General features: G+C 36.0%; 1 protein-coding gene across 7 annotated transcripts in view; it reads left to right on the top strand.

Annotated features, from left to right (window-relative positions):
* The window catches only part of FAM135A (family with sequence similarity 135 member A), a 79,639-nt gene that overhangs the window by 50,303 nt on the left and 8,817 nt on the right, over window positions 1-20,519 (top strand). For 5 of the 7 annotated variants that reach the window (XM_072926520.1, XM_072926524.1, XM_072926522.1 and 2 more), the window contains 8 exons: window positions 1,210-1,259; window positions 2,843-2,998; window positions 8,724-8,797; window positions 9,076-9,230; window positions 9,475-11,752; window positions 13,751-13,911; window positions 15,587-15,678; window positions 17,806-17,903. In XM_072926520.1, the coding sequence (XP_072782621.1) occupies window positions 1,210-1,259; window positions 2,843-2,998; window positions 8,724-8,797; window positions 9,076-9,230; window positions 9,475-11,752; window positions 13,751-13,911; window positions 15,587-15,678; window positions 17,806-17,903 (3,064 nt within the window). The remainder of the gene's footprint in view (window positions 1-1,209; window positions 1,260-2,842; window positions 2,999-8,723; window positions 8,798-9,075; window positions 9,231-9,474; window positions 11,753-13,750; window positions 13,912-15,586; window positions 15,679-17,805; window positions 17,904-20,519) is intronic. The other 2 variants (XM_072926523.1, XR_012054930.1) reach the window with 2 other exon arrangements.

The raw sequence follows: 20,519 nt of genomic DNA on the forward strand, positions 1-20,519 counted from the left end.
ATAGCTTAAATTATTTCCACGCATTTTCAAAAAAATTATCGTGAAGTGCTGTTTAGCAAAAGGTACAGGTAGTTTCTTTAAACCACTTTTGTCAAGTTGGTTCTGAGAACAACACGCATTTCTGAAATTTGCTTTTTTTCTCAGAACTGTGTTTTGTGAGTTAATTTGTGTGGCGTTAAGTTCAAACCTAAGCTTGATGAATGCTGTTAGTTCAAAATCAATATATACTTACCAAGTATAGGTGGCATAATTAAAGAGAAGTTCATTATACACACTGTTGCTGTTCTGTAAACCTTTGTTCATTATCCAGACCTTGGAGTTACTATTGGGGCTTTCAAGGCATATTTTGTGCCTGTGTGTTTTCAAGAAATATTGAACATTTTTATCCTTAATACTGTATTTCAAAAATGAAATATAAATTCTTGTTACAGGCAATTTTAGGGGTTATTAATTGTTCCCTTATTACTCATACTTCAGATGAAGAAGGAAATTAAACATAATACCAAATTATTATCTGATTTATCAAATCCCCCAGAATAAACGGGGCTATTTAGCAAGGAAAAACATCTTCATGAAGGAATATATATGTACTCATCATAAATGAGTTCATTCAAAGTTCAGATCCAGTTTAAGCTGCTGTTTAAGCTGTGTTAGATTGATTTGCTCTTAACATCAAGCTACTGAGAGATCACTTAAATAATAGTTTTATTAACTAAAAAAAGTTCCTCATACAACTAAAGATTTGTATTTTTATTCATGTATCTTTTAAATTATATACATTTAGAAAAATTATATGGGAATAAGGGTTCTGTAGAAAATCTGATAGAAGGGGAATTATATTACCTTGGTATTAAATTATGACATTGCTGCTGAATATCAGTGGATAATCTGAAAACTGTATTATCTAAAGTACAGTATTTGCATATTTAATTTTGAATGGAAAATTGCTGTTCTTGACAAGGTATCATGATAAGCAATCATGATAATTGCAAATTTTTTTTCTTAATTATGCTCTGTCCTCAATCTCAGAAATTGCTATAAGAATTTTAATGGAAAGTTTTATGGTTTACTTAGCAACTGTGGCATTTATTAGGGCTTCAAGTTTTATTTGATGAATTCTTTTTCATGTCTTAAAATTGTTTTGTGAAATGTTTCATTCTGCAACTTGGAAAGTGCATTACTCATGGGTATGTCCTCTCATCTTTTCAGAAAACATAGATGTAGAAATTCGTCTTACAGAATTGTGTGAAGAAGTCAAGGTACAGGGCTTTTTTCATCTATTAAATAAGTGAAATAACTATAAAAGTAAAATGTGCTGATTTTATATGCCGCTTGGGAATAAACTGTTTGTTTCAGGGATGACAGTATCTATGTTTTTTCCCAGCACTTATTTAAACTCTTCCTCCAAAGAGAAATTGTGCAACTGACACCAAAACTGAACTGTTGATCTGGTGTGTCAGTGGTAGCTGTGTAACTATTTATATAATGAAAATGAAAGTTTAGAAAGGTGGATTACTTGTATAAAAATCACACTTTGAATTTTCTGCAGTTATAATTTGATTTTTTGGGATTTGATGGTATCAAATAACAATGATGCAAGATCAAGCAGTAGTAGGTTTTACAAAAGGAAATTCTGCAAGTCATCCCCTCATCTAAAAGTACTTGTTCTGATGCTGTCCCCTTTTCCTGTTTTCCCTACATTCTTAAGGAAACACTGTCTGATTTAAATGGCTTAGATTTGCCTCCCATCTCTCTCCTTAGTCAGAACTAGCCCCAGCTGAATAACTGATTTCTTGGTCATGGCAAAGTCTAAAGGACAGGTTTTAAAACTCTCTGAAAGTTTATCCACCCTTTGCTGGCATGTGGGCCATCTGCCCAACTTGGAAGCTCACCTTTAGTTACTGCAATAGTAGTACTGCAAGAAAATGTAATATGGCCTTTAAAAGGATGTAATTTATATAACTGGAGACAAATTCAGCACTGCTAGCTCTCTATGGGCAACTAATAACCTTATTTTATGTATTAAAATAGTTTTTATACTTACATAGCTTCTTTGAGTTAGTTGGTTTCTCCCTTAGCTTGCTAAACATTTTCCGTTTTCTTCATTCTGTTTTCCACAATTCTTATCAAAAGTTTCTCTTATTTCTCTTATTATTGATTAAGTTGGTGTTTCTATATCCCCAATTCTTTTTTATACTAGCTCTGTAATATTGCTAGAGTTGATTCTTTACTATCTTTTAATTTTAAACCCTTTACCTCAGTGCCTTATAGACCTACAATGAGTTTCTGAAAAACTGTTATTTTCTAAAATGGCAGGGCACATAAGCCTAACTATCTACAATTGCTGTGGAACTTTTGTTGTAAAGAAAGCAAAACTTGTTTCACACCAAATTTGTCTTGGTGTGATCTGGTTCTAGGAAGCCTGTGCTTTAGACTAAACTAGCAAATGTCAATTTTTGGTTTCCTGATTCCTCTTCTTTTCAGGCACATAGTATTTTTATATGTTAGAAAATACAACAGTTGAACTCAGTTATCTTTGCTATAAGTGGAATTATTGCCTTAATTTTTGGACAGGAGTCATTATTCTAAAAAGCAACAGGACAATATTTAATACAAATATTTAAAATAATCTATTATTGTTGTAACATAGATTGATCCATTGTCTTAGTTTGAGGAAACTCCAGGACATCCAGTTTTGATATTTAGTTGAAACAGATCTCATTTGGAAGTTGCTTTTTAAATTAAATTTTTCACTAAGATAAAGTATCTTTTTTATTATTATTCCTGTGTGTACGTTATGGTTTAATCACTTAATCATGTAAATATTTTTTCCTGACTTCAGAAAATGGAAAATCCTGATGAACTGGCAGAACTTATAAATATGAATCTAGCTCAGCTTTGCTCACTTCTGATGGCTCTCTGGGGGCAGTTTCTGGAGGTCATTACCTTACAAGAGGAGGTCACAGCTTTGCTAGCACAAGAGCATCACACATTAAGAGTAAGTATTGACCCAGGGACCTTCATATGCTTACTAGGCCACATTGTTATGGTAATACTTATCAAAATGAGACTCCAGATTACCATTTTTCTATTTATATTTCAGAGAGCTGGTTGGAATTGTAAAGGCAGCTGTTGCATTTCATTTGTTACCTTGTATATAATGTATTATGTTGGAATATAATGCATAAAACATATTATTTATGTTTACAAACCAAGTAATTCACTGTTCTTTTGAATAAATAATGCAGTTCAGAAGGCAGATTGCAGGCTGTGGAATGACATTTATTTGTGCAGACTGATGTACTTTTCTGTGGGAGTCATGTCTAGTGCCCACCCTACATTTTACTTCTCTGCTGCATTTAGGCTGCCTGCTTGCATCATAAACAAAGTGTATTTCTTTCTGAATTAAGAACTTGTGATGTTAATAAGTTTGGAAAAGTTTTTTACATGGGATTTTGTAAAAGAAATGTATGTGAAATGATCTGGCCGGTGAGTACGTGTGTGTGTACACTAACACATCTATAGTGCTGTTGGTCTGTCTATGGGTGTGTGCAATTGCTGTGGGCTCTCTGCAAGCAGAATCACAGCAGTGATCTTCCCATAGTGAAATATAATTGAGTATGGACTAAAGCATTACTCTTACTTGATAAATCACATTGTTTAGTGAGGAAATCGTGGTTTTGGAAATAGCTATTGAGAATAAATGAAATCTTTCAGAAAGAATGCAAGGGTTATTTGTTTGATGTGCCATAAGAAAGGTGTCATTTTATTGTCTGTCTTACCTTTCTGTGGTTTTTGTATAAATACTGGAATCCCTTGAGTTAACTGGTGGAAGGTATGAAACAAGAATACTGTTTCATTTAACCTGCATTTGCATTCAGCTGCTGGTATGTTACTGTCTGTACAAATTTATATTTAATAAAACAAAAGGTAGAATTAATATATTAATTTTACTGCTCCAGAAAAGACACTCCTAATGATTATGCATTTATCTTCTTAAATGTGGTTCATTTAAAATCTGTGATGCAAGTCATCTTCCTTAGCTCATAAATGCTTTAATTATTGAGTTTTCCTGCAATTGTTTTAAGAAGTATTTTCATTATACTATGGGAATTGAGATACTGCACATATTAAGAGTATTTCTGTGATGCTTTCCAGCTTGAAAAAAAATTCAAATAAGAGTCCCCTTCCTCCCTATGAAAAATAAATAGTATAATTTGATTTCACATCTGCATGCTCTGCATCGTTTTGAGTTGCTGTTGTGCTCACTCCTTTTGTTGTCTGTCACTGTACTTTGTGGATACCTATAATCGATCAAAGACTGGAGAGGAGATGCAAGGCATGGGTAATCCTAAAATTACATTTTTATTTAGTGCCTGACCGCAGAAAGCAAGCAAGCTGACTCTGTAAGAATTGCATAATACAGCATTCAGAAGGGATTTTTACCTGAGCCGAGTTAGATAGATTTAGCAATGTGATTGTACTTCATTTTTAAATGGACACTTGTTTTCTGCACTCCAAGATGATATGAGTTTGTGTGAATACTTTGCAAATATATGAAATTAAAATACATATAAGAAACCATTGGTCACTGGGCTTCCAATGTGGCAGTAGAGCAGGAACTCACAATCCATAAATTCAGTAAATCTTTAAATGAAAAAGAGATGCTAAATTTCAGCCCTACGCTTTCTGAGAGTATGTTGAACTGGTTTGGGATCTTTTTTGCAGTGCTTAGTGTAATAAATTGTAACTTTTATTAATAATATCATGAGAATTTATATTCAGAGGGATTGTATAAACATACCTCAGGAAATCTACATTGATGATCATGTTCCACTGGAGCCATTATGCACATACCAAGTGATGCAAGCTTTCTGGTTATTGGATTTAGTTGATATTTAAAAGATGAACTACTAATTCTCCTCTTTGGAGACTATATGTTGACATTTAGTGTCATGGAATTGTTAAGATTGGAAAAGACCTTTAAGGTCAAGTCCAGCTGTCAACCCAGCACCACCACATTCAGCACTAAAGATGCCCATGTGCCATGTCCAGATGTATGTTGAATGCTCTCACAGATGGCAATTCCACCACTTCCCTGGGCAGTCTGTTCCAGTACTTTACAACTCCTTCTGTGAAAAAAAAAAAATACTAATATCCAACCTAGACCTCCCCTGGCACAACTTAAGGCCATTTCCTCTTGTCTTTCCACCTGGGACATGGCAGAAGACACCAATTCCCATCTGGCTGTGACCTCTTTTCAGGTAGTTGTATAGAGTAATGAAGTCTCCCCTGAGCCTCCTTTTCTTCAGGCTAAAGATGACCCACTAATTCTCCTCTTAAAGAGACTTAACTTGTCCTTTCTGGAATAAGAAACTTTTTTATTTTGGAAATGGATACTTTGATGTGTTCGCTACTGGATGCTAAATCTCATTTTATCTTTTCTTCTTGCAATATTTCGAGACTATACCTTCCACAGGAAATTTCTCCCTGGGAATGTTTATGAATGAACACTTTTAGGGAGTGATTCATCTGAGTGGTTAAGATACTTGTGTTAAAATACCCCCTAGAAAGGCCACCTGGTGAAATGACTTTCACCCTCTTTGCACAGATGTTTATAAACCAGGTATTTCTGCTGAAGAGTTGTTCAAGTATTGAAATTATTATTTTAATAGTTTTACTTATGTTTATTTAAGTGTTTCAATATTTAACTATTAACTCTGGAAAAGCACTACATTAAAAAGTAAGGAACAATTTAAAATTGAACACCCATCTACTACATGGATCATACTGATCAACCTGATAAAGTTTACAAATGTATTTTATTGAAAAAACTGCTCAGAATATGTTATTTTATACTACCAAACATTTGAACACTAATCTAGTTCAACCTGATAAAGTTTACAAATGTATTTTATTGAAAAAACTGCTCAGAATATGTTATTTTATACTACCAAACATTTGAACACTAAACTAGTTCATCTCTTTATTCTGTAGTGACATCTTCTGGTAGGTCTGAATATATTCTTCCAAAATTATTTCTTTCAGCTTGATTAGTCCTAAAATAGGAGAGTTGAAAACTAAGATCTCTGACTGCTATTCATAAATATGCAGACACACAATATGTATTCCACAGCAGTTTTTATACACAGTTCTTCTGTTTACATTGGGAGGACCATAAAAACCATGCCTCTGGGAAGTCTAGAAATTAGGAGTAACAGCTGCAACTTCCTCCTGCAAAGTCCTTGTGGAGTCAGCCCAAGCCAGTGGTTCCTGCGTCACTAACAGCTGGCAGTCATTCTGGTTCTGCAGAGCTGTTTAACAGTGTCCTAGCAAGTGCCTCAGTCCTTCAGTAAATTAAGCACCTATTAAACATAATAAACTACTGTTGATTTGGTTTCTTTTCTGTCACTAATAAAGACTTATGTGCTTTAGGAGCTTGCTTTCAACTAGTTTTATACTGTTGCTATTCTATGTGGAGCTGTCTGGAGCTGGGATTGAGATTTTCTTCAGAAGCACTGGAACTACTTAATTGCAAATGGGATTTATTGCAAATAAAAAAATGCCTTCCTCTTCTGTTGGAGAGAGTGCAGTAATCTAAAGAGCTACTCTCCATGTAACTCCAGTTACTTTATGTGGTGAAGTGCTCACATGTAAACTCAAAACTACTTTGCCTGGAAAACAGCTGTGTGCCCTTCTCTTGACATATACCATAGACATCTACTAATTTGGCAATGTTCCTGTAACTATTACCTGATGGATTAGGATCTTTAATTATTTTTTAAATTGCTTCATTTAAAATGATAATGTCCACTCTTCCTGATCAATTGTTCTAAAATCTAGTTTTTAAGCAGCAAAATTATCTGTTAAGTCTATTGTATAACAATAGTCCCCTTCTTTCTGGGGGAAAGGGTAGGGATTAGCTTAGAAAAAAATCATGTATTTGCAAGGTAGATGTCTGTTTAGAAAAGCCAGCTGGGAAAATGCAGCAAATTACTTGGGAACATCAATTCTAATCCCTCATGTGTATGTATAAACTCCTAACAACAAATTCTGAAAAAAGCAAATTGAGTTCTGGCAAGAATGGAAGTTGCATTTACAAGAAACTGTTGAATTTTATGTTTTCTTTTTACTTTAAAGCATTTTCCATGACTATTCATAGATGATGTTATGACTAAGATTAATGTCATGTAATACAGTACAATAAATTCTGGGAAGTTGGGACAGGATTTTCAGTTTCGATTACAAGTTAGAGATTGGGGGTAAAATGTTTGTGATTTGGGATTGGGTTTTTTCTTAAGCACCTTGGAAAATTTTTTCCTCAGCTCTTCTTGTATTAAGAAAACAAAAAAATGCAGAAGCTACAGAATTTATCCAAGTGGTACTCTCTAAAAGTATAGTGGGCCGTGTATCAGGAGGGAAAATGAAATCCCATGCAAGTGCTTGTCTCTGAACAAAATTAATGTGGTCCTGAAAGTGATGTTTGCCAGTTCATGGACAAGATTTTCAGAGAGCCATGTTTGTGCTCAGGATGGGTGCAGATGCTGGCTGTAGCTCTGAGTGAGAGAGCTGAGGGAGCTGAACTAGGTCTTCACACTTCTTGCCAGTTTCACGCTGAAAACTCCCACAGTCTGTTCAGGAAGGTCCATCATTTAAGAGGAAGACCCAGAGTATATTGAAGAAATAAAGGTGTAGGATGTCAGGAAGCACTTGATAAATTATTTGGCAGACTAGCATGTAATTCTCTAAGTGGGATAGAAATTTTGTTTAAATTGATGCAACCAAATTTATGTTAACGAACAAGCTGTTGCCAACAACCATTGCACAGCACACTCTCTTTGGTTTGCTTGTTTTAGATGCAGGTAATTTGGCAGTTGCAAAAATAAAATGCATATTGATTGAATTAATATTTATGTAGAATATTGGAAATGTGAGAAATCTTGTACAAAACCTTTGGTGTTTCTAGATATAACATTTTCAGTACATTGATTATGTTTTTAATTGCAGCAAATTGCTGTATAATTCACATTCTTTATTTTAGCATGTATTTGATGGTAAAATATTGATGGTTTAACACATTTGATGGTAAAAAAATATACTCCCATGCATTATTAAATACCACTTCAGTATTGTATTGTTTATTGACCGCAAACATACAATTAAGTCTTTAATACAGTGCTTATAATTAATGTACATTTAGTTACTGTCTTCATTATTTCCAGCTGAAATCTTTGCAAACAAAAGATTCTTTTGCACAGTAGTTTACTGTGGGCTAGAGGGGACTTACAGAAAATTTAAAACACTCCTCTATATTTTTGAGACTGCAGAATATCGAATGGGTTTCTGCTTCTGAAGTGTGAATTGAACAGGCTCATTCAGAAGTGTGAATTGAACAGTCATTTCCTTTCTTACAATTGAAAATTCCAGTAATAGTTTTGTGTGTTATTGTTTGTGCCTGATTTGGATGATTAATTTATTGGAAATAAAATTTACAGCAGGCAGTTGAGTCTAATATAATTCCCAGTTATCCAGAGGACAGATTAAAATTATTTCAGTCACTAGTCTTCTCTGTGTCACCCATCCAGAATGCATGTCTAAAAAAAAAAATAGCTGTCTGCATTATACATACAAATCATACAACATTGATGCATAGGAATGCTGGTGGATTTTTTTATAATTATCTGTAAGGTAAAATAGCCTCTGCCTTCATTTGGATCTTGCAGGTGCGCAGATTTGCTGAAGCGTTCTTTTGCTTTGAGCATCCTAGGCAAGCTGCTCTTGCCTTTCAAGAACTACAGTGAGTAGCCTTTATATAGCATGTAGTACTGTTACTGTATAGTTTCGTTTGTGTAGAAGTAGCATTGCAAAAGTACATAAGAAATTCAAGAGAAATTTTTTTTCTCAATATAGATTTAAAGTACTGGAAGTTATATAAAAAGTTATTAAATAATCAAGCTATTAATAGTTAATTACTAGAAAAGCTTCTGCTAAAATGGATTAAACTGTTGGTAATTTCTGTTAATGTAAAAATAAATAGTTCTGTTTTTTTCATGGAGGACTGCTTCCTTTTTTCAGTGCTCAAAGTCATCTACAGGTGTGTGCAGCTATCAAAAACATTTCCTTCTGCAGTTCTCTTCCACCCCTCCCTATTGAATGCAGTGAATTAGATGGAGATATGAACTCCTTGCCGATTATCTTTGAAGATCGGTATTTAGATTCAGTTACTGAAGGTAAACACAGTTCACAGTACAATTTCCTTTTTGAAAAAATTAGAAAATTTATGTGAAACTTGAGGGTTTTTTAATAAATTTCTTGCTGGCTTTAAAGGACTAAATTTATTTGATAGGATATGGGGGTTTAGCTTGAGTTTTGAGGATGTGTAAAATTCTGTAATTGCTAGTGTGTTATAGCATCACTTATCTGCATAATCTTATTGTAAACATACTTTCTCTTTTCTCCCCTTTTCTGTGAAAGATGTGGATGTACCCTGGTTGGTAGCGCAGAGTGTTCCAAGGGCAGAGTCCAATAAATTAGAAGCTGAAGAAGGTTTTGTTGCTGGTTTTAGTAGCCCAGAACTGAAAATGAGACCTGCTGGTGCCTCTGTCTTTTGGCATTCAGAAGCTGAAAAGATGCTAACAAAAACCTTCAAAGGGAAAAATGAAGATACAAATAAATCCAAAGCTAAGGTTGCTAAGCTAATAAAAACAATGAAAGCTGAAAACACAAAAAAAGTCGTAAAACAGAACTCAAAGGATTCTGTGGTGTTAGTAGGATACAAATGTTTGATAAGTGCAGCACTGGAAAATGCCTGTAGAAGGTTAGATGGCGAGCCTTCATACAGTGCTAATGAAGGGCTGGACCCTGGAGTAAGTGGAATTCCTTGTGATACAAAGGCCTGTATCAGGCAAATAACTAGAAGAGACCTTCCATTGTTGCCATATGATGAAATGGCTGTCAAGATTGAGGGTGACCAACCAGGTCCAAGAAGTCCTGTACACTGTGAAAATGAGGCTATTTTTGATAGACTGACAATCTCCCAGACTGGTTCTGGAGCTGTTCAAGCAGACAGTGCTTTACAACATGGAGGTACACTTGAAGGTTGTCGTGGGGCTCAACCAGCTTCCTCAGGAGTCAGGACAACTGAGGTCAAACCAAGTAATAAGAATCTTTATGAAGAGGAGAAAGGAGTGGCTCACACTGGATCATGGGCTAAGTTTCCACAAGATGAAGTGCATGAAGATAATTTGCTGACACCCAATGTTCAGTCTTCAGAATCTAGAAATAAATTGAATTTGGGAGAACAGGAACCCATGCTTGAAAAGGAAGAGGTCCATGAGAGAAATTGCCAGCATACCAGTGACATCTTGACAAAAATGAAAAGCAATCCACCTACTCTTTCAACAAAAGAAAGTCAAATCTCTGCAAGTGGAGACATGACTAAATTACCAGATGTTAGTGTGACATATGCCTCTTCTAGATTTTCAGATTCAGGTGTAGAAAGTGAACCGAGTTCTTTTGCAACTCATCCCAACCCTGATCATGTTTTTGAAAATGTTCATGGACACAATGGTGAGAGAGCATTTCCTCAGCCTTTATTAAAACCAGACTGTGCAATAAAAAACACAGTTGAAAGCCATTGCACTGAGAGTACAAGTGCTGTAAGTGAAATACAGTCATCCCTGACATCCATAAATTCACTGCCTTCAGATGATGATGAGCTGTCACCTGATGAGAATTCAAAGATGTCTGTTGCACCTGAATGCCAGCTAAGTGACAGCAAAACAGTATTGGATCTAGGAGCAATTGACTTGCCAAAATGTGATGACAGGAAAACATCAAACACCAATTTGCAGGAGCAGCTTGTGTGTTCAGGGCACTTGGATAACAAAACTCTGTCTATACATTCCTCACTCTCAGGAAAAAAAGATCAGTTATGCTTGGTTGTTTCAGATGAGGACACGCCTACTGATGTGGAAAGTTGCAGCCCACAAACAGGCCCTGGCACAACCCGCAAGGATCCTCAGGACCTTGAAAGGCATCCTAGAGCTACAGGAGAAACAGTTAAGTTGTGTCTGGAAACAGCTTGTATGGGTGAGCCATCTGCTGTTTCAGGTTCTTCATCTGTAAATGCAGCGGTTAAAAAAACAAACAAAGATGAGCCTTTAGAATTTAAGGGCACAACTGAAGAACTGTCAGGAGGTAATAATACAGATAATGGTACAGATAATCCTTCTCCAGCTGGTATTGCTGACATGGTAAAGCAAGGACTTGTTGAAAACTATTTTGGCTCTCGAAGCAGCACAGATATTTCAGATATTTGGCCTATGAACAACAGCAATCCTGTTAGCCCTCAAAAGGAAGCATATGAAAAACAAATTATGTGTTCTTCCCAACAAGATGAAGAAGAAGAGGAGGATCAAGAAATGATTGAAAATGGGTATTATGAAGAAACTGATTATAGTATATTAGATGGAGCATGCAGTGCTGACCGAGATCATGGCTTAGCAGAAGAGAGAGCCCTGAGACCTGAAATGATTGACAGTGGACACCTGCAAGACATAATGACTGTGCCCCCTGTCTGTACTCCTGGTTGTTTGTCTTTCCCTTCTTCTCTGAGGGACTCTCCCTGCAATGTTACCTCTTCTTCCAAGAATAAATCTGATGCAATTACACAACAGCCAGGCAGCACATCCTACAGCTCAGCTTCAGCTGTTTCCTGGTATGAAAGCTCCCCAAAACCTCAAATGTTAGCGTAAGTGATTGTTGTAAACAAGCTTTTTACTTTTAGAAATTATGTTACTATAATAGAGAAGGGGGAAAGAAACATGGTTGGGCTGTAGAATGCCCCAGAACTGTGGCTTCTGAATTCTGCATGCCCAAGGTGTTCAGATAAAGTGTTTTATCACTATACTTCTGTAAGTTATCTTGTTATTTCATGTGGTTTGAAAAACAAGCAAAACAGGATTTTTCTTTGTTACATTTAAAAAATAATCATCCAGCTGAAGAATGATGTTGTAAAGAGTACTAAGCATAAAAATGGTGTTTTATGAAATTGAAATTGTTAAAATAGCTAGCTTGGGAAAATATTCTTTGACTTTAAAAACATAAATCCAAAAACATTGTGTAACTGGTTGTCCATCAGATTAGCTAAGCGAAGCAAATGTGTAATGCATGCTATGGTAATGGCCTTATTTTTAAATCTTAACTTCAAGTATCAAAAATGTAACACCTCAGAGACCACAGTGCTCTAAATTACGCTGCAGTTTGGAGACCAGGAAAGCCAAATTTAGAGGAATCTCAGGGATCCCAGATTGTACCTCTTCTTGCCGTAAACATAGGAGTTTCTCTGATAAACTCCTGCTGCTAAATAAACATGTGAAGCAGCAGCTTATGTGTTGTATTGGAAGTAAAATGTTGCTGTGAGAGAAAAGAAAATTTAAAAGAGAGGTAGAAACAAATGCTGAGCAGATGGAAGAGACAGAAGACCAGACAGTTTGTGAAAAGCAGCTTGATAACAGAAAGAAGGAGTAAGCAGTCAGGTGGAGGAAAACAGGTTAGAAGTGGCCAGAAAAGTAGCTTCTGAAATAGTGTACAGTGGTACTGGCGTAGAATGGGAAAGATGAAGAGCAGAGACTACTCAGGCTGTTCTGTAACAATAAAAGTGAACTTGGAATAAAATCAAGGACTTGGCTATGGGAAAAGCAGAGTCCCCTGGAATATGAGATAACTGTGAATCCAGAGGGTATGATCTGCTCCATAAAGAACCACTCTTGGTGTGTTCAGGAAACATGCCTTGAATACAAACTCAAGTAGCTTCTGTTGCAATGTGATAAGAGCAGCTGTCAGCAGCGTTTTCTGTTCAGGCTGGCTTCACTGAGGCCTGCTCCTGCCAGTTAGTTAGTGAAGAATGGGCTAAAGTTATAGCTGGGAAAACAGAAAACAAAAGGTAGAATGGGAGGGAAATGGTGAGCGGGCAGAAGAGGATGGGGTACAGCATGGCGCCGTAAGGGATCATGCAGAACAGATGGATTAAGGAAGCATAAGGAAGCACAAAGCTTTATGTGCTGCAGGGAAACTGATATGCAATTAGGAAGGCCATGCACAAAAACTCAGCGAAGTGGAAGAAAGGGAGGAAGGAACACAAGGAGCTCCTAGCATGTGAGGATCTCAGTTATCAAAAACCTTATAGTGTATGCCTTCATAGTATAGGTAGAAGATCAGAAGTCTGGATCTGTCTGTTTCAGAAGCAAGTGTCAGTTTTTCAGCCTACCACAGGGACCTTATGGTGAGACATTACAGCACTGATTCCAGCTCTCTTTTGACCTAAAAATAGGCTTGGCAAGAATTATCAAAAGTCAGTGAAAATCTTTACCTTGACTTCCAATTGGTTATAATTTCTGTAATTTTTTATTGCATGGAAACAAAGTTGTTGTTTGCTCAAGACCACAATGAACCCAGCATCTTCAGTGGTTTCAGAAATACTTGGGAGTTTGAAAAGATAGTCAAAGGAGAGGAGAGAGTAGAGCTTCAGATATGGTTTTTGTTACAGAGGAAAAGGGGCTGTAAGAATCTGCAGTAAAATGTTCTGAGGAAATGTCTTATTTTGTGAAAATAGTAATTTGATAAATATATTTTCCTTCATATTAATTACATAGAATACAAAGAAAAATGACTGTAGGAAACTGTATCCTGGAAGACCCCACATTTATCTAGCAATAGTAAATGTATAATAAGTATTTTTTTGTTCCAGTTTCCTACAGGCTAAAGAAGAATTGAGGCAACTTAAACTTCCTGGATTTATGTATAGTGATGTTTTCAAACTGGCTTCTTCAATACCTTATTTCAGTATGGAAGACGATGAGTGTTCAGAAGAAGGAGTACATCTCATAGTTTGTGTCCATGGCCTAGATGGTATGCTGAGAAATGTGATACTGTACAAGAAAGCAATTCAGATTACCAGTGAGATTTAGCTTTAGTCATTCAAACTCTGAATTGAACACTTGAAAGAGGTTCACTGGAGGGAAATGGGAATTTGACATGGTACTGCTACCTTTGACAATTTGTTCCATAAAATCTTTTAAATTAAGAATTCTCTTTCTTTAATAAAACTTCCCTGCACATAAGTCTGTTTAATGCCATAGTTCACATCAGGTGCATCTTTCAGTTTTTTATGTTGTAAAGGAATTTGTCCGTGTTGTGGTAATAGAATGGAGTTACAGATAAAACTATTTTCTTTAGAATTATTGTGTTGACAAGAAAAATGAAATATGTGCATCTTGTTAGGAAAAAGAAATAGTACGTGTAAAACACAGTCAAGTGTTTATAAGGTTTTAAAAGGTTAAGTCACTGAATCATAGTGTGGTTGAGGGTGAAGGGGATCGCTGAAGATTTTCTTGTTCAACTTCCTTGCTCAGAGCAGTCTACAGCAGATTGCCCAGGATGCAACCCAGTTGGGTTTTTGAATATTTCCAAGAATCTACAAAGATTCTACTGTAACAGAAGTGACAAAAATCTCATTTTAATTGAAAGGGTTATAAAGTTTAAATAGTTTGAATATATTCACCTGCTTTTAGTTCAAAGCATATATGTATATTAAGAAACAATATCCCCTCTAGCTTTTGTGCATTTTTGAGACACTTCTTAAATTAACAATGTAAGGAAACACAAGAGGGCAGTAGAATAGAGTATTGGAGTGCATCAACACTACACAAGCACCTTCTTCATTTTTCAAATTCCTAAGTTAAAAAAAAAAATAATAACAGCATAATTTTTCTTTCCTCATTTGGGCAGAAAGCAGCCTTTGTTAGGTACTTTTAAAAACAGGACTCAGAGGTTTTCCCTTCTACTAGTGTAGATATTCTCGTGCTATTGCATGTAGAAGCGGCACAAAAATTAGCTTGTCCAAGAAGGCTGTTGTTAAAAAAACATGTGTTTGAAGCCTTAGGAAAGTCCACATAGTTAGAATTTTCTTACAAAATGGTGAGCTTTTACAAGCTATTTCCTTTACATGACGGATTTAAATAAAAATCCTGTTCTCTATTTACGGCAAAAAGGCTACCCTTTCTTCAAAAGCATCCATGACTACTGATGTAGAAAAATCTTCAGGACACAAGTTCAAATCTTCAGACGCTAGCATTTGTTGTTTTGGGTACCACAGTATCTAAAAGTATCTATCCACTGATAGTTCACTCTGCCTTTTCATTTTATGAAATACTCCTTCACTGAATTCTTTAAGCTTACTTTGAGTTCTTTAATTTGCTTTATCAAAAATAATTAGGTTTCCAAGAATGTAATGTTCACAGTGCTATGTATCAGTTGGAGGCTAAGACAGAATCAAGCATGACTTCCTACATCCTTGCTTTTTTAAAAATGTTTGCCTTGAATGTCATTTTCATAAACCATTTTGTCACTTAATTTGACATTCTAGATTATCTTTCAAAGTCGTATTGAATTTTAATTAGGGCTTAGACTATAATTAGCTGTGTTTAAATATAAAGCTCTGCCAGAGATTAATTTCAGTATTCTGAGTGCTTTTATTGCAAGTTAACTTTGCAGAATCTAACCCTTGATTGTTTTTCTTTTGAAGGTAACAGCGCAGATCTAAGATTAGTGAAGACTTACATTGAGCTAGGGCTGCCTGGAGGAAGAATTGAATTTCTTATGTCTGAAAGGAATCAGGTATTTGCCAACTAAAAAAGAATTTTTGTAAAACTATGAACAGTGTAAACCTTCAAACACATTGATTTAATTGCACTATTGTGTTTACTACATTTTGTACATATTTATTGTATTCTCATGGAATCCATTATTTGATCTGTGGCTTGTGTCAAAGTAATTACAAAATCTTGTATGGTACTGAAGGGAAATATTTTAAGGGGTAACATTTGTTACTACCAATTTGTTGTGTGTACTGTGTCTGCTAAATTCTCAGCATAAGCAGTTGATTGTGGATAAAATATGCTCAATACTAGTGGTTAAAATGGTAATAGTGAATACTGGTGTCGCAAGAAGGGAGATATGTTATTTCAGAGGATCTGAGAAATACAAAATTCCTCTCACTTGTTCTTTGTCAGCATTCTGCAAGATCTACATCATAACACTGAACAAATATCAAATTACCTCTTGAGTTAAACTTCTGTGAATTTTATTATTTTCTTATGAAGTAAACTTGCCAAAGCACAAAAGACCAATTTTTACTTTTTGTCTGTGTGCATGTGTGTATTACATATTGTATTAGACATACTTCAGAGATGAACTAGAACAAAGTCTTGTCAGTGGCTCAAACAAAAGCTTAATTTAGTGCACTAGCATTTTTCTGGCAGTAGCTGCTGGGATGCTTTGTGAAAGAGGCTGGACAGGGACCAAGCCAGGCTTTCTCTTCTCTAGCCCTATAGTTTGTGTCAGTCAGCAGCTGTGAGGCTTTCTGATTTGTGGATTCCACTGAGACCACTGAGCCTAATAGCTGCTGAAAGACTTTTCTCCTTAATGTTGGCTGATTCTTTTTGAATCTTTTTACTTATGTATCCATGGCATACAGTTGAGATTCATTCTGTGGTTTATATACATTAGTAATTCAGTTGCAAACAAGGAAATAGAAATAATTTACCTTACAGTTTGTTTTGGAAAAAACACTCGATAATCATTCCTCATTCACTGCTTCAGTTAATCACATACTTTATAACCAAGTATAATTTCTCCCTCAGGAGGCAGCTGAAGAGACTTGTCTATTTTTTATTTCTAACAATTAGATGTGAAAAGTTTCTGTTCATCCACTGTATCCTTCCTGACCCACTTGAAACTTCTTGTCATGAAAATAGAATGATCAGAACTAGACAAGTTCTAAATGCTCAAGGCATTTAAGATGCCCTGTCTAGTTATAATAATTCCATTTTAGTTCTAGTTCTGATCATTCCATTTTAGTTCCAGATCTGCCCTGGCTTTTGCACTATGGACTGACAAAATGCTATATTGCTATTTTCTTTCCTTGCTTTCCTAACATAGCTGATTATATGCAACACAGACATGTACATTATTGTTTGCATATACAGTTAGGGCTGGTTTTCTCTGTGTAACACTTGTTTGCATTTCCTGCCATTTTATCACCCAGGCATTCAATAGTATGAGATTCTTGTGAAATTCTGTTTGATTCTAGATACGACTACCCTGGATATTTAGTTTTGCCTACAAACTGATTTTTCATCTCCTTTCCTTTCCCAGATCATTTACCAATATGATGAACACTACAGATTTTAGCACAGATCCTTTGGAACTTGTGTTGAAAAGTTCTAGGCAGGCTTTGCCTATCTCTTTTAATTTCTTACTGCTGATCATTGGAGAGAATCTGCTTTGAACTGAGGATAAGGCCTTAAGAATTTTGTTTGTTTGTTTCATTTTGCATAACTGGTATTACTGTAGACTGCTGTCACAGTAATTGTCTCATCTCTATTTCATGGGCAGTGTGGTATAATTCTGTATAAGCAGTTTGGTCTTCTGTTTCACTACAGATAATCTTAAGTGTAGAGAACAGCTTAGAAGGCTGGGTGTGTAATGTTAAGATTTGTTTTGGTATTTTAGAAGAAAGTAGTCTTACAGTAGAATGTGTATCACTTTATTCTGTGTTACAAGAAAATGACATGAAAATTTATAATAACGAGCTGTAGTGTTTGTATTCAGAGTTAATATCGATGCTTTTATTTGTGTGCTGCTGATCGAAACACTGGGGAGTAAGAATTCAGACTGAATGCAGAATGTATATTGCTGCATTAGAAAATACAGTTATTATTTTTTATTTCTTTTATTTTACAGAATGATACCTTTGCTGATTTTGATTCCATGACAGATCGCCTTTTAGATGAAATTATTCAGTATATACAAATTTATAATCTACCCCTTTCAAAAATCAGGTAATATCTGTTCTATACTATTTACAGAAATAAACTTAAAACTAGAGCCCTGGGTTGTTTTAAACTGTGATGCTCAGGAGCAGGCCAAAAGAGAGATGAGAAAAAGCAATTTGGGATGGGGGAGGAGTAGGGGAAAGGAGAACAACGGAGAGAGGGAATTGCCAGACGAATGAAGACTGAGCAATGTTGTAAGCTCATCTATTGGTGGTTTTAGGGCAGGTTAAGCATTACATTTAAGGAATTGCTGTCCTGTGCTTCGACAAATTCTGCATAATAGAGTTCTGCAGAAAAACAGATAGTATTTTGAGAAAGTCAAAGGAACCTGTAATAGCACTATGGCAGGATGAAATTCGCTTCCTTCTGATTTTATAGTCCCTTCACTAAGTATGACATGGCAGACTGTCTTGTCACTCCTACGGGGCACTTTCATCTTACCTGTGATGTTGAAGGGCAGCTGCATGAAAGTGTATTTCATTCTTTTTTATGTTTTCTGAATGTTTCATCTGCTAAATAGCATGTTTTACATCTTATTAGAGGGCTTACCACAGTCTATGCATTCCTGTTTTCTTTTACATTTACTACCAGGGAATGCCCGTTGCACTTATTTTCTCAAGGTATGGTGCGCCATTTGGGCAGACTACCTTACTGACTCAGCAGTGTTGCTGGAGTTAGCTCATCAGTAGATGAAAGGAGCTAATTCAAGCCTGACTTTATCCATTTGTTTAGGCATCCTCAAATTATACATCTAGAAGGTTTTTTGACTTGCTAGTTGCATATGTTTCAGACAAGTTTGTGCATTCACATGTGTTTGGTAGGTCTTGTTCAGCTGGAGGAAACATCTAAAACATTTAAACATAATCTCGCTGTTTAAGCAAATGTTTCTGTTTTGAGCTAGGCAAGATTTGGCATGCTTAATTTTGTCTAAACTGTTGATTTAAAAATTTAAAAAGCACTGTGTGATCATATTTTTGTTTCACAGACTACGTAGTAGCACCCCCGGTATGGGAGAGAAGAGTTCTGTAACACACCAGCATACACCAGGATCTTCTCTCCCATGCTCATTACAATCTGAAGATTGTAATGAGCAAACCCACCCACTTATCTTCTCATTGTTTATACCTGAGAACTGGACTCTTGTTTGCTTTTGGTTTGCTTCTCTCATAAGACTTCTGATTTGTAAATATTTTTCACTTTTATTTGTTACTTGTCATGTGAAAGAAAAAAAACCTATGATTTTTTTATTTTAGTTTCCTTTTTAAGGTGTATTCTTGTCTTGGGCCCTACTGAAGCAGAAGTTTTCATTTTTCTTAAGCTTTTGTTATGAGAAAATTTACATGAGAGACCTGTAAGAAAGATGTGTGCCTCTATGCAAGGCCGTGAAGGGACAACCCAGAAAGCCTGGGAAAGTACTGCTGAGAAATCCTCTGCTCAAGAAGTTGATGCTTTCCTGTCTCATTTTGGTTATGCCACCGTAGAAAACAGCCCTTGTAGTAGTTACCTGTGGTGTCCTGAATGATGCTGGTTTCTCCTCATAAAATCTCCCCATCTCCTAAAGGAAGTGTTCTCTCTACAAGCACTGCTCTGTAACCACTCAAAATAGACATTAGTCTCCAGATTTGTGATTTTGTATGGCAAAAAAAGCCAACATCCTAAGATGGTTGGATTCTGTCTTGCTTAAGCAGTTGGACATCAGCATCCCAGGCTTCAGTATAAGGACAATGATGTTCATGGTGGGAGCTCCAACTTTCTTGGCCCTGGATAGATTAATTTCATATTTCTATATTTCCAATTGGCACATATGCTCTTTCTTTTGTTTCCTATTTACTTTTTTCCCCCTCCCATTCTCTGTTATCCCTAATGCTGACTTTCTCTCCTTAGTTACACAACTGTGCTCTTGCAGTGATCATTAATAGACCACTGGGGACCTCTACCATAAGATACCTCTACCTACAGTCATCCACACCACACTTCATTCTGGTGATACACAGTTCAGGCCACAAATAATAACTACTTGTTATTAATAGAATCAGTACTGAAACTAAAGTTCACTGGCAGATGATTGTTGTCACAGCTTAAACAAATCAAAATCAGCTCAGGTCAAGGTAAGCTCAGAGATGTTCTGAGATTCTGCTCTTTATTCAGATAAATGCAGAGTCTCATGCTCTCAAGTAATGGTGAAATCCTACTTACTATGCTACATTCCTGTACTAAGAAAAGACACTCCCTGTACCACTGGAATAGTGTCAGCTTCAGTAAACATATTTGGTACCTGCAGAGCTAATACAAATGCAATTTGCTTTATAAAAGAACTGTTTAGTAAAGAATCACAGGGGGCTTTAGGGTGAGGGGACATCTGGAGGTCATTTGGACCAGTCATACCAATGTGACCATCAAAGTTAATGCAGCTTTGAAGCATGCCAAATTGCTCAGTCATACCCATTCAAGTTTTAAGTATCTATGAGGATGAAAGCCCTCCAGGTAACCAGGCAGCTGGGGAATAAACCACCTGCTCTTATAATGTAGTTTCAGAAACCATTTTGCACATGTCAGGTCTTATGTAAATTTCTGATGACTTTATTTGACCTCAGATACATTAATCAGCTTGTCATCCTCTTC

The sequence above is a fragment of the Taeniopygia guttata genome, chromosome 3 (genome assembly GCF_048771995.1).
Source record: "Taeniopygia guttata chromosome 3, bTaeGut7.mat, whole genome shotgun sequence".
Lineage (NCBI taxonomy): Eukaryota > Metazoa > Chordata > Aves > Passeriformes > Estrildidae > Taeniopygia > Taeniopygia guttata.